The sequence below is a fragment of the Vigna unguiculata genome, chromosome 2 (genome assembly GCF_004118075.2).
Source record: "Vigna unguiculata cultivar IT97K-499-35 chromosome 2, ASM411807v1, whole genome shotgun sequence".
NCBI classification, from domain to species: Eukaryota; Viridiplantae; Streptophyta; class Magnoliopsida; order Fabales; family Fabaceae; genus Vigna; species Vigna unguiculata.
Window position 1 is genome coordinate 32,143,168 of NC_040280.1, and position 15,409 is coordinate 32,158,576.

At 29.1% G+C, this 15,409-nt stretch overlaps 2 protein-coding genes across 2 annotated transcripts; both read left to right on the forward strand.

Annotated features, from left to right (window-relative positions):
- The first annotated feature begins 1,327 nt into the window (after positions 1-1,327).
- LOC114174722 (putative glucose-6-phosphate 1-epimerase) lies at positions 1,328-3,056 on the forward strand. The gene is made up of 7 exons (XM_028059564.1): positions 1,328-1,574; positions 1,704-1,760; positions 1,856-2,016; positions 2,114-2,248; positions 2,468-2,570; positions 2,664-2,763; positions 2,887-3,056. The coding sequence occupies exons 1-7, from the start codon at positions 1,344-1,346 to the stop codon at positions 3,054-3,056; spliced, it is 957 nt and encodes a 318-aa protein (XP_027915365.1). The 5' UTR covers positions 1,328-1,343.
- Positions 3,057-5,110: 2,054 nt separating this feature from the next.
- On the forward strand, positions 5,111-7,760 carry LOC114171626 (probable inactive receptor kinase At4g23740). Its single transcript, XM_028056532.1, has 2 exons — positions 5,111-6,562; positions 6,836-7,760. The coding sequence occupies exons 1-2, from the start codon at positions 5,440-5,442 to the stop codon at positions 7,474-7,476; spliced, it is 1,764 nt and encodes a 587-aa protein (XP_027912333.1). The 5' UTR covers positions 5,111-5,439; the 3' UTR covers positions 7,477-7,760.
- Positions 7,761-15,409: the final 7,649 nt, after the last annotated feature.

The following is a 15,409-nucleotide window of genomic DNA, read 5'->3' on the forward strand; positions in this document are numbered from 1 at the left end:
ATAAATATTTTGTTTTTTCAATAATTTGTTTGTATGTATTAGCAAATTTCTTTCTTTCATTTTTATTTTCAAATTATAAAACACAAATGAGTATTTATGTTTTTACAACGCCAAAGTGAAGCATAAGTGTAGTTTTATTATATTTATACATTATGGTATAAATACTAATAGTAACAAATTATGTGTACATATGTGTAATTCTACATATACTTCAAAATGAAAACATTAAAATTAATCATTTTTATTCTATTTTAATATTTTAGTATTTGTTTTTCTTTAGGAACGCAACATCCACCTCTTACCAGGCATGTGTTAAATAAATTGTGTAAACATCAACCAAATCAAATATATTACGCTTTTCCCTTGTAAGTAATAAACAATGTACAATATTTAAACAACTGAAACGATTCTAAAATGTTAAACTTGAAATTAAAATAAACTTCTTTGAAACATAAATGCGATTTTAAACTTATATTGACTTTTGAGTATTTTTTTAATTGGTTTGTTTCTAAACACAATGTTTATAATTCAGTAAAATAATGTACCATAAAAGTATTTTTAAAAAATTATGATTTACAAGTTAATAGATTTTAAATTAAAGTAAAAATATTATGAAATCTTAGAAAAATATATTTTAAAACAGCATTCCTTCATAAAATACTAAAATTAAAATTAATTTATTTTACTTTATTATAATAAAAATATTTTTCTTAGAAAAATAATAAAATAATTATCGATTATATTAGAAATAAATTTTAAAACAACATAATTATGCTTTATATACCTAAATATAAAGAAATTTTTTATAACAAAGTATATTGGTAATAGATATTTGGTATAATTGATTATATAGTCTATTACATATAAAATGTTGGTGACTGTGAAGGATATTTAACATGTAAATTGTTTTTATTTTTTACTTCTTAATCTATCTCTGGTTGTTACTTATTTCATTTCAAACATACAAGATTAATTGTATTTAAAAAGTTATATTAATCTTTTATTTAAATATTCTAATAGTGTAACTAAAATTAGAAATCAACTACTATTAAAATATTTAACAAAATATTATCAAATGAAATAAAAATTATTAAAAATTATTATTATTTCAGAAAAAAAATAATGATTTTTAATTATGAGAAACAGTTTCTAATTTATTGGATCTCGGATCGAAATAAAAACCTCCCAATCCAAAATATTTTTTTTAGTTGGTTAGTTAGTTGAGGTTTTGGGTTTTAGGTTCCCAGAAAATACTATAAGTGTCATTGCAAAACCATGATTCTTCGCTCTTTTTCATCTCATTCCTTCTTGGGTCACACATAAATAGTGTTTCGAAATTGGAGATGAATGCTTCAGCTCCTACTTCTGGAGCAGGTAAAAGACCACCACCATATCCACACAAAGCTGATAAGAATCCTCTTCAATCTTCAGTTGAACTCGTCAAAGACAAGAATGGAATATCCCAACTCATTCTCCGAAATAATGATGCTTCTGCAACTGTTAGTTTATTAGGAGCTCAAGTGATTTCTTGGAAAACAAAACGAACTGGAGAGTTACTCTTCTTAAGCAAGAAAGTACTTATCTCATCTCTGTCTTAGTCAATGTATTTCATATTTTAATTTTAATGTTAGTTCAGATTCTGTATATGAATCTTGAATTCATTTTTGAATTCTTCTATTTATTAATTTTCTTTTTATTTTAAGGCCATCTTTAATCCTCCCACAGCTGTGAGAGGAGGAATTCCAATCTGTTTTCCAGAGGTATGAATGATTTATTTTAAATTTTAGTTGTATTTCACAATGTTGCATTTACTCGTGGATAACAAAAAAAAAAAATTGGTGTGATTTTTGTGTAGTTCAAAAACAATGAAACACGGGAGGATCATGGATTTGTCAGAAACAGGATCTGGGTTATCGAAGAAAATCCTCCACACCTTTCAGGTGATTTCAGTGCAAAAGTGTACGTTGATTTGTTCTTAAAACCATCTAAAGAAGATGCAAAAATATGGCCACATAGGTACCCAAATGTATATTTAACATTTTCTCACAGAATATATCTATATATTTCTTTATAGTTTGAAGTACTGAATATCACTTTGCATTATCCTATTCAGCTTCGAGTTTCGCCTAAGGATTTCTTTGACAGCACTGGGCATCCTGAGTTTGACATCACGCATCAGAAATGTAGATTGCAAGAATTTCAGTTTCCGCATCGTCTATCATACATATTTGTCAGTGTCAGATATTTGGTGGGTATAATTTGTAAATATCCCAAACCTTCTAAAAACTTTTTAAAACAGATATAAAATGAAATAAATTGTATAGTTAATTTGGACTTTTTCATATTACTCATTTAAATTTCTTACTATTAATTGTGATTCTAATTTATGATTTAATTTTACGAAAACTTTACTATGACTAAACATCACTCACTCACTCACCCGTGCTAGTTAGTTAATTGTTGACAGTGAGGTGAGGATAGAAGGGTTGGAAACGCAATACTATCTCGATAACCTATTGCAGAAACAACGATTTACAGAACAAGGAGCTTCTTTGACATTTGAATCAGAAGTGAGACAATTATTATCATATTTTTTTAGTCAGAGTTATTCTGCTCACCAAAGATTTAATTTGTTTGTTAATGTTACTGGCTCCATCTTATAGGTTGACAGGGTTTATACCGATTCTAACAATGTGTTAGCTGTTCGGGATCATTACAAGAAGAGAACAGTTATAATAAGAAAGGATGGACTTCCTGATACGGGTGAGTTTCCTTTTAAAACCTAAGAAATAACTAATATTGATTAAAACCTCAAAAATAACTAATATTGATGGATTTTCCTTTTACATATGCTAACAAATCATATGACATTTTGTTATTGAACAGTTGTTTGGAATCCTTGGGACAAAAAGTCGAAGTTCATAGCAGATTTAGGAGATAAAGAGTATCAGGAAATGCTCTGTGTTGATGGTGCAGCACTTGAAAACCCAATCACCCTGAAGCCGGGTGAAGAATGGAAAGGCGACTTAGAACTCTCAATTCTTCTAATATCTTGATCATTTAAATTTAAAAATATTAAATACTATTAGAACTTTATTAATACTGATTCACTTGGAAATATTAAAATGTAAATTTAAAAATAGTAAATACTATTAGAACTTTCTTAATACTGGTTCACTTTGAAGTATTAAAAGTACGAATCTATTCATAAAAATTGTCTTGAGTTAGTTTAATTATTTCACAATCTTTACTTTAAAAATTAATCAAATTAAATGCTAACCTGTAACTATATATATATATATATATATATATATATATATATATATATAAAATACATATAAAATACATAGTGAGAATATACAAATTATTATAAATATGAATTAGAAAACCAATAAATAAGAGGAGAGAAGGTAATTAATTTATGTTATAAGAGATGTTAGTATATAGATATGCTCAAATTCAGTTTATCGCAATTAATCTTTTGACACATTACTATATGACTTCGATCATCTAATCAAGATAGTCTTCCATGTTTTTATTTATTTAAACTCAGTCTTACAAGTTAACGATTTTAATAATAACCAACAAATATAATTAAATTATAGGATTAATGTTATAAAAAAATATTTAATTGAAGTTTGTAAAAAATAACTAAACGATGATTATATTAAAAATTAAATAATGTTGCAAAATATTTAAATATTTATCTTTTGTAATTTTGATTTAAATAATTTGTTTTATTTATAAGTCAAATGATCTGTTTATAAAATAATAATATAATTTATTATTTTGCATAAGTATCCTTAATTTAGATAAAACATATACAAATTAAAGTAAAATATTTAACAAAATATTATTTAAATGAAATAAAAATAATTAAAGATTGTCGTTATTTAAAAATAATAATGATTTTTAATCCAGAAGATTAGAAACAAATCAGAAAATTTCTAATTCATTGGATATAGGATTGGAATAAAAACTTCCCTCTCACAAAACATGATTTTTTTTTTTCAGTTGATTAGTTAGTTAGGTTTTGGGTTGTAGGTTGTCAGAAAATACTATAAAGTGTCATCACAACCCCATGATTCTTCACCCTTCCCCATCACATCAACTCTCTTTCTTGCTCAAACATAATAGAAGTGGCTTAACATGTGACATTTGTTTTTTTAGTTTTTATTTTGTTCTTGAAATCTTTATGCTTGCATTTGCATAGGTGAGTGAAGAAGATGTGAGAGGAGCGTTATTCCTCCACCAGCTTTATTTTTTGGAGGTCGGTTTTTATTTCTGGTATCAATCGGTGAAAATCTTATATCGATTAGAGATAAGTTTAATTCATAATATATTAATATGGTATTAGAATAAGGTTAGACCTCATCTTATAAATTTTTTTAAACATTTTGTTCTATTCGATATCGGATCGCTAATGACAATTTTCACTTTCCAAACTAATTTTATAAAATTGAATTAAGTTTAAAACTCACTTCTAAAAGATTAAAAAAAAACATCTCTACTTCCATTTTTATTTAGACACAAGAAAAAGAAGAGCGAGTTTTTGTTCGAGTCAAAAATATGATAATCTAATTATTATTATTATCAGAACTTAGAGGTTAACTATTAGAACTTGTACTTGAAATACATTTCATTCTTGGATCACCAATGGTAGAAAGTCTGACGTAAATACCGATACACTTCATTCAAAAAGTTTATAAAGATATCTTTCAAGTGTGATTTAGAAGACCATATATAAATAAAAAATAGTTGAGAGAAGGAAATTTATTTTTTTTATAGACATATCATTCAATAGATAGGCTGAAATTCAGTTACAGCAACTTAGATGTGCAACATAACAGTTAAAAAACATTCATCTCTACACAGTTTTGTTTTGCATCTTTTCACAGAAAACGCTGCAAAAATGGCAACGTGATTTCCATTACTTTCACTGTGAGTTCTGCATTGGATGCTGCACCTTTTACCAATCACGAATCATAACTGGTACGTTTTTTTATTTCCTTTCTCTCATTTTCGGTTCACCCCTTTTGGAAATGCCAATGCCTCTAAAGGATGACTTTTGAGTAACAATAAGACAAAACGAAAAGTAAACATAATTCTGCCTCCTACTCCCCTTCCATTCTAATAAATATTACCATCTTCGGTACAAAATAATAATAGTAACCCTTTCCATCATTCACAAAAAAAAAAAGAAAAAAAATTACAGCTGAACAAATTACCGACCACCTCATTTGACTTTAACGAAAACAACCTTGGCAGTATCTGCAGGCACATTTTTCAGTGCAAGTTTCTCAGTGTCCGCTTCTGATTTCATTCTTTTCCCTCTCTTTTTTTCTACGACATTGTTGTTGGTGTCTTTGTCTGCCAGAAGCACCGCAGTGGTGGTTCATCTGAGAGTGAGAATTTCACGACCTGGTACTCTGCCGGAAAATGCAAAGCATTTTCTGTTTGGTGTCTCTGCTTTCTCTGTTTTCCCTCTGTCTCTCCCGACCCAATGCAGAACTCACAGAGGACAAGCAAGCACTGCTTCATTTGGTGGAAAAGTTGGCTCCTTCACGACCCCTCAATTGGAACGCAACCTCTTCTCCTTGTACCTCTTGGACCGGTGTAACCTGCAACTCCGACCACTCACGAGTTATAGCCATTCATTTACCAGGCTTCGGCTTTCACGGAACCATTCCTCCCAATACGTTAAGCCGTGTCACGTTCTTGCAGACACTCAGTCTCAGATCTAACTCCATAACTGGTCCTCTTCCCTCTGATTTCTCCAACCTCTCCAACCTTTCCTTTCTCTACCTTCAGTTCAACAATTTCTCTGGTCCCTTACCTGACTTTTCTACCTGGAGGAACCTCTCTGTTCTCGACCTCTCCAATAACTGTTTCACCGGCACCGTTCCTCTCTCCCTCTCCCGTTTGACTCACCTAACTTCCATCAACCTCGCCAACAACTCGCTTTCTGGCCAAATCCCTCTCTCTCTCCACAGGTTTCCCGACTCTGCTTTCGTAGGAAACAACAATGTCTCTCTCCAGACAGTTTCACATTCCAAATCTGCGAAACACCGTGAAACGGCGCTGTTTTGGGTTGTTGTTGCCGCTGCTTCTGTTGCTCTTGCAATGTTCCTTGTTTTTATCTTCGTGTGCTGGTCCAGAAAGAAGAAAGGGGATTCCTTTGCTCGGAAGTTGCTGAAGGGAGATATGTCTCCGGAAAAAGTAGTGTCCAGGGACCTTGATGCGAATAATAAAATCTTTTTCTTTGAGGGGTGTAGCTATGCGTTTGATTTGGAGGATTTGTTGAGGGCTTCTGCTGAGGTACTGGGGAAGGGGACGTTTGGTGCTGCATATAAGGCTGCGTTGGAGGATGCTACCACTGTCGTTGTGAAGAGGTTGAAGGAAGTGGCTGCTGGAAAGAAAGACTTTGAGCAACACATGGAGATTGTGGGGAATCTGAAACACGAGAATGTGGTTCAGTTAAAGGGGTATTACTATTCCAAAGATGAGAAACTCATGGTCTATGATTACTACACTCAAGGGAGTCTCTCTACTTTGTTGCATGGTATGTACCTTAATTTTGTTTTCCTACATTTTCATGTCATGTCCATGCTCACTTGTTTAGAATCTTTCGCTTTCTGGGTACCTGGATGTGGTTGTTGTATCTTAGATTTTGTCTCTGTATAAGCTTGAACTCAGCTATATACATTGCAAAATTGAATGGATAGCACAAGATTTGAGTTTGAAATATAGCTTCTGATTGTACCTGTGTTCTAAAACCAAACAGATCTTTGTGAGTTTACTATGACTGAGAAATAATGGTTTCTGAGTTTTTCAGGCAAAAGAGGAGAGGATAGGGTGCCTTTAGATTGGGAGAGCAGAATGAAAATTGCTTTGGGTGCTGCACGAGGCCTAACTCGGATCCACTGCGAGAATGGGGGGAAGCTTGTGCATGGCAACATCAGATCCTCAAATATCTTTGTGAACACTAAACAATATGGTTGCATATCTGATCTTGGCCTAGCAACCATCATGAGTTCAGTTGCCATACCCATCTCACGCGCCGCTGGTTACAGGGCACCAGAAATCACAGACACTAGAAAAGCAACGCAACCTGGTGATGTTTACAGTTTCGGTGTGGTGTTGCTGGAGATTCTGACTGGGAAATCCCCTGTGTACACCACTGGTGGCGACGAGATTGTGCACTTGGTGAGATGGGTTCATTCGGTTGTGAGAGAGGAGTGGACCGCGGAAGTGTTTGACTTGGAGCTTATCAGATATCCCAACATAGAGGAAGAGATGGTGGAAATGTTACAGATAGCCATGTCTTGCGTGGGGAGGGTTCCGGAACAGAGGCCTAGGATGTCGGAAGTTGTAAAAATGATAGAAAATGTGAGGCAGATTGATGTAGCGGTGAATCAGCAACCATCCTCTGAGAACCAAGCCAAATGTGCAACACAAACCCCTTTAACCACTTAGAATCGATTCCCTCTGCGTGATATTTCACATCTTTTACCCCTTTTCTATCTCTACACGAAAAAACAAATCAATGATCTGCCTCTGGTCGATTTGAGTGTATCTGATAATGTTTTGTTCCAAATTCTGAATTCTGTCGGGCAAAAGCCAAACTAATTTAACTGATTTCTTTGTGATCGTATTTTTAATGTTTGGGGAGAAGAAGAACCAGATGATTGTACAATCCGGTGTTTGTTTCCTTGTTCTTGTGTTTTTGCTTTATGTATGGAAACTGCTCTTGTTTCTTTGATTCACAGTGTCATCTTCGTCAATAATCGTAACTGTGATTTTCCATTTTGAGATTATATCACTTGATGAACCTTTTTAGTTTGTAGAGATTTCAGAAGTGCCCATTGCGAGTGCAAGAAGGTAATTTTTTCTTTAAAGTGGTTTTTTAGGGGTGTTTTGTCCACGAAGTGACTAGTTTCAAAATAAAACAGACGAAGTTTTTGTTTATTAGACTAGTTTATTCATATTAGAAAAAAAAAAGTAATGGACCGTACACTTCTCATTTGGGCCTGACTCCAAGTCCAGTATTTGCGCTGTCTCTCAAAGCCCGAATAAGAAAAGTTTCATTTTTTTAAATTTTGTACCTTACCACAAAACAGAGGTCACGGAAAGAAAACCTCCAAATACAAAAGTTCCAAATGACCCATTTAATTTTCTTTTAGGTAATATATATATATATATATATATATATATATAATAGACAAAATTATCTAACTGTACACTTATTTGAAATCTTATTCAAAAGTTTTTTTCTCATTTAAGAGACAAAGAAGTATTTTTTTTAAATTACCCAATTGTATTTATTGAGAGAGTGCCCATATTTATTTAAATGTAGGAGTTTCTTAACATGATATTAAATATGATTGAATTCGTTAAAATTTGTGTATACATAAGTCTATCAAACACAATTTTTTTTATAAATAATCATTTAAGGTTTAGTCTTTGAAAAAAATCCAGAAAAAAATTCTATAATGTATAAAGACATACAAATTAATCTGCAAAACTTTACAGCTTAATTTCAATTTAAAATGTACTCCGTAATATCAAATTAGTTCTTAAATACTGTAACTTGACGATAGAATAGTACAAAAACAAAAACAAAAAATTTAACACGTCATTATTACAACACTTTATACATATACTTTTGTTATTTCAATAACTAAATTCACACATAAACACAACCTCAGCAATCCCCAAAAAAGCAAGAAAGTAATGGAATTACATACTTAACTAATCGAAATACTTTATATATTACTACTAGCATTTCAAAATTAACAATATAAAAAAGATTAATATGATGAGCATAGAAGTTATATTTATCTATGAATATATATTCGTTACTGTAAATACTTGGCTTAGGTCCATCAAATCCAAAATCATCTCAAAATAAAGAAATATAACTTCTGAAAATGAAGTTTAGACTGTGTTTCGATGTGGGAGGCGAACATTTATTTGAACAATTTTTAAATTTTTTATGTCTCTTATTATTTATTTAGTGTATCTATTTATTATTTATTTAGTGTATCTATTTGTTAATCGATTGAATGTACTTGTTAAAGGTTTTACGATGTTAAAATCAGTCAACACAAGACTAATCGGTTAAAACAATAAATATTGTAACTAATATGAGATAAAAATTCTAACAACTATATCATGCATTTGACCTTTATTTATAGCTTTCTCATGACTCGTGATTAGAGTCAGTCTAATCATGGCTCAATCACCATTTAATACTGATTACTGACCTATTTATGTGAATTAAGTCACTAATTGACTTTGAGTTGACCTGTTCGACTAGTTGCACAGACCAACACATCATTTGTATAAATAATCAGGAAGGAATCATGTGAACGGTCCAACTAACAATAATTGGGGGAGGGGTTTACATGACGCGCATTATGTCGCCCGATATGATGCATTACATAATTTATATAGAGTACCAAGATGAAATTCCTTTTGATGGTCCAACTTACGGTCATTGCATTGGAAAACGCTATCTACGAATAAACGCACTTATTTAGAAGATTTCGCTTAGAAAAAGTGTTACCGAATAATTTTTATTGAGTTGACCGACTAGTCCATACAATACATATTTCATTGATTTTAATTTCATTCATATATTCAATTATTATTATTTTTGTTATCATATTATATAAATTGCTAACAGAATCGACGAGTCTATTAAATTTTATACATGTACTTTATAGTAAACACACAGCTGCTCCATATTCTATAGACTAATAGAAGTCATACTCTCTTTTTCCGCTCTAAACATTGGAATAAATTGATGAGTTGAAGGTATTGTATGATGGCACGGAAATATTTGTTCAAGTTGTTACAAACTATAGGATATCTGTTTCGCACATTTTTCATATATTGGCCTGCCACTTTTCATTTGACCAAAAAAATGTGTCTCAATTTGTTTAGTCTATAGTTACATTAAAGTTTTAAATACATAAACTTCTGTTAATCTTTAATACTTTGTTTAAAAAAGTAATGCCCAGAATTGGAAACAATGAGCATAGAGTGTGGACTTATATTAAAATCTGATTTGGCAATTAGAAATTGAAGATGAGTTTGAATCGATAGTATCGAAATGAATGTGGTGGCAATGCATTGCAGCTCCAAGTAAGTGTGTTTGGTAGAAATGTACTATGTGATAGGAGTAGCAGAAGGTGTACATGGTCCCGCACCGCACCGCATCGCAAACATTTATTAAGTTGGCTCGCTAACGGACACCTTATGGCGCCCCCACTCATCACGTGCTCCTCTTCTTTCTTACATTTACTACACCAAACTTAACCTATTCATTTCTCTCAAATTTTATTCATAAAAAAATATATAAATTAATATTTTTTTTAATTTTTAATTATGGAATAAGTTAATTAATGACATAAAATTAATTAAGATGAAGAGAATAATAATTAAACAACAAAATTTAAAATTGTATGTAAACTCGAGTTTGGAAACAGTAGAAACAAACAGTAAAATTATTGCGGGGAAGTGAAGACAAAGATAGAAGCGGTGAGAAGGATTCGCCACATGTTTCTCAAATAGCTATGTAATAACTTAGACTTCTCTGGCATGCATTTCTCGGGATTTCAATGATGAACCTACTTTCGATTATTATTATTATTTTTTTGCAAATTTATGTTATGTTTATTTAATGCTGATGAAAAAATAAACACTTCATATTTGATTGGTCCTTAAAGTATATAATTTTAATTTATTTAAGCTTAGTTCAAGATGTGTCAGACATTTATTTATATTATATTCTTTTACTTTATAGTAAATGTAACACGCTCAGTAGTAGGTCCATTAGTTTCTTTTTTTTTCTTTTTTTTTTCATTGTTATTGATTTCCCAAAACGCACCCCACTTTGCATGTGTTTTTCCTTTTCATGTTTCTCATTGTGATTTTACTTTTCATGTTCTTCCCAATGAGATCATATCCCTTTGAAATAGAGCATCTTTCACATTGATATGTTAATTTCACTTTTATTATAATATATTTGATCTTCAAGATTTTCTTAAATTGTTTAAATATTTTGAAGTTGTATTTTGGTTGATTGAATATTTAAAAACTAGTATGTAGTTAGTATTCCTCAAACTTTAATTTTGTGGTGTCTCTATATTGAGTTAATTTGCCTATTATTTTTTATTTTTAATAACATTTCATATTGGATGAAGTGGTTGAAAGTGAATTTGTATAAATAATATTTATGATGTATTTAAATATATTTTTTACAATTTTTTTAATTTCAGTGACTCATTCTACTTTTGTTTTATCATGGTAGAGTCTTCTACCGTAATTGTAAATTACATATTAGAAAAATATCTGATCAAATTGTATACATTGGTGGAAATACATGTGTAGTTCATTTTTTTAATAATAATAAATGATAAAAAATATATAATTATAAAATTGTATACATAGGTGGAAATACATGTGTACATGTAGTTCATTTTTTTTAACAATAATAAAAGATAAAAAATTATAATTATAAATATAAATATAAACATTTTATATAATAAAAGATCATTCTTTTTAGATAATTTTTTATTATAAATATATTTGTAGTTTAAAAAATGGTTAAATTTAAAAAATATGAAATAGAAAACGTAGATAAATTTTATATATATATATATATATATATATATATATATATATATATATATATATATATATATATATATATATATATATATATACTTTGACTGATGAATACGTTTGTCTGTAAATCCTGCACTGAATACAACATTATAATAGTAGTATGTTTTACAATATGCGTGGTATATATGATCTTCTTCTTCTTTTTTTCTGTGCTATATCTGTATAATTTGTTTACTTTTAAGTGATATTAAATGTTACCATAAGTTTATAATTTCTTATTTGATTCAAACAGTTATTTGGGTGTTAGAAACTGAATCGAAGAAGAAAATTTTGAAGTTATTTTTATTTTTAATATAAATGAAACATTTTCTCATTAATTTTGTATCTTCTTATAATTATAATATTTAGGTCTAAGTTTAAAATTTCATTTTCTTTACTTTTAAATCCACTGTTTACTTTTCTTGTTTCTTTTATCATTTTAATTTCTGTGTGATATTTAATCTAGAAAACATTTTATTTTTTTTTATTTGAAAGTAATTAACCCTTTGACTTCACGCGTTGTTTAAGGTACGAAATTAAGAAGTGAATTTTTTAAATCATAGTACTATAACCGCATATAGAATTTAAACAAGGGTAAAATAATTTAATTTTTTTTGTTTGAATATGCAACATAAATAGCCTGAAAAGGTTTTCAAACTTTTTTTTTCTCTAGAAGATAAAGTAGTTCTGACAAATTTAACATGTTAGTTTATTTCACTTCAAATAATTCAACTTAGAACTTAATTGATGAATTTATATTTATATTTAAATTTAAGAAATAAGTAATTGAAAAAAATGGAAGGAGCTGATAAAAAAAAAAGATTGCAGAATGGGAGAATTTGAGTGAATGAATGTTATGATGGTGTAATGATAATAGGTAAAAACAAAGCACATATCGGTGACAGTGCCACTGAGTTTCCATATGAGTGTGGTTAATCTCCAAAATGACAACAAGTACCGGAGCTTCTCTGCATTTTGTGGCTCAATGCATGCATCAAACTATCAACGCTTCTAGAACTATGAGCCAACGGTAATAATAACTACTCATTTTCCAACCAACATAATAATCACCTTTTTATCTTCCAACTATTTTCTAGTAATAATAATTACTCATAAGTTTTTGAAAATATATTATGAAATAAATATAGCAAGATAATTAATTACTGTTTTTGCAAAAAAAAAAAGAAAAAAGAAAACTTCTTTTATTTGTTTCACAGTTGCAGGGACATGAGACCAGTGCCGTCTTCCTTAAAATATCTTGCACTCTTGCTGTGTGTTGGTTAATGTTACGTTTTTCGATAAATTTTATCTCAAAAGTTATCGTACAGCTTTTCATGGCGTGGAAGTAGCTATGAAATCAGAAAGTCATCAATTAATATACTTCTTTTTCAGTCAAAGTTTTATATTACTTAATATTTCTTTAATCTCATTCAAATATTCGCAACTTTAAGAATACATTTTTTATTGTTTTGGTAATACTCTCACTTTTTTGTAGTGCAGAATATTGTTTAAATATCCTCTGCACTTGACAAATAATTTAATAACAATTAAGAAAAGTTGGATTTATCTTTCTTTTATTTTTCTTAAGTTTGAAACGAGTAATACTGCCTCCATTGATGTTAAAGTTATTTTAGAGTGTGATAATTAAGGGATATGTTTCTTTTTTTTTACTGTGTAAAACTTTCTAGTTATTAGGTTGTATTTTTTTTTTATATTTTTTGTTTTAGTTAAAATCACTGTTCTGGATATAGTGAAGCTAAAAACATGTGTTTCACATTCTTATTCTAGTGATTTAGACAGTTCAGACAACTAAAAATGGCAGCATTCTGGCATTGCATCTCGAAATGGATTTCTTTTCGTGAAAAGTTCTCTTCGAAACTCTCACATAAGTCACAAAAGAAAATCTTATGAGTTGTATCAAATATTAATATTAACTTCTTTTTAATTAATTCTTGATGTTAATTTAAAAATATCATCTAATCAAGATACTCTCTTTTTCATAGATCTCTTATTCTTTTATGTTAAATTTAAAAAAAAAACACACATATATATATATATATATATATATATATATATATATATATATATATATTATGTATAATATTATGTATACTTTTATTTGATTTTTATATTTTGTAAAAAATAATTGAATTCATATTTAGAACCCTACAAAATTAAGCATAAATGTTGGTATATACGTAAAATGGTTAATATGTAAAGATGAATCTAAATTTTAGTTCAACAAGAAACAGAATGTTAGCAAGCTCGTATTGTACCGCTTACCTATGGTTCTTAAATGTTCATATAATTACCGATATATTAACTCTAAACTATTTTAACTGTATTAATTATGTTAATTTTTCTTAATATATTATAAATTAATTATGAAAAAGTTTTAAATTTATTTTATAGTCTACTCTAAATAATTTGAACCCATCAATGTTATATTTAATGACCTTTGATCTTGTCTATAGTTTATTATTTCAGCTTGAAATTATTTGATTATTTGTATTCTATATTCACAATACAATGTGCAATACATAAGAAAATATATATTAAATATTTGATTAGCAAAAATTCATGATGCAGATGGATTGCTGACTAATTCCTGACTAATTGGGAACTTTACAAATACAAATTAAATTCTTTTAACCTTGAAGTTATTCACACCGAACTAAAAGACGTTTATAAAAAAACTAAAAATTAAAAGTTCATATTTGTATAAAGTAGGTTATAAAGTGTTAGGCATATTAAAATCTAAATAATCACCTCTAACAACTAGTAAATGACCTAGGTCTTGTTCGATAACTTTTTTAATTAAAATTATTGGAGTAGGTTCTGAGCGTTTTTTCAAACTTTTTCATGATAAATTCAATCGTGATAATAATATAAGTTTAGAATGAATGTATAACGTTATTCAAACTTTTTTTTTATGATAAATAAATGGTAAATAATATAAGTTTGGAACCAAAATAACCTATTCAAACTTTTAGATGAAACAACAGAATTTTTTTTATTAAAAAAAGTTGAATGCTTTGATGGATAAAATATATTAATAGTTTAAAGTAAAAAGACCGGTCTTTCAACCAGACTACGTTTTATATAAGAAAAATATAAAGAAAAAAATCAATGGTAAAAAAGAAATGATATATAATATGCATAAGATTTAAAAGTATTTGCTACGCTAGTTTGTGTATAACTTTTAATTTTTTAAAATAAGTGTATTACTCAAAAAATTTATTTCCCTAAACATTGGTATATATATATATATATATATTTTTTTTCAAGACAAAATACTAGTTAGCACTGTTGGAACACTATACAAGATATTTAGAGTATCTTTTGTACTATGATATTTTATAATATAGTCGAAGTTTTTAATAATTGAATCCTATTAAAATAGCATGATAAGTCGCTGCTTCTTATTTTATTTCCGTCAAAGGGGAGACTGGTAAGGTTTCAAAGTGTCTCATCTCACGTGATTGGACTGGCTTTTGTCCTTCTCCACGTGTCTTTTTTTAAATTGCCTAATAGGAACAGTAGCATCTCAAACGGTTGCAGGTACACAGAACCAGCGATTTTTTAATGCTAATTATTTCTTCAATTAAGGTTAGCAAAAATATCACTATTACTTAAAAAATATACCATAATAACTTATTTTCCAATGGAGATGTGAAATATTACATCTGTATAATGAGATTGCCGTCTCATTGCACCAAAGACAAAAACTACTGAA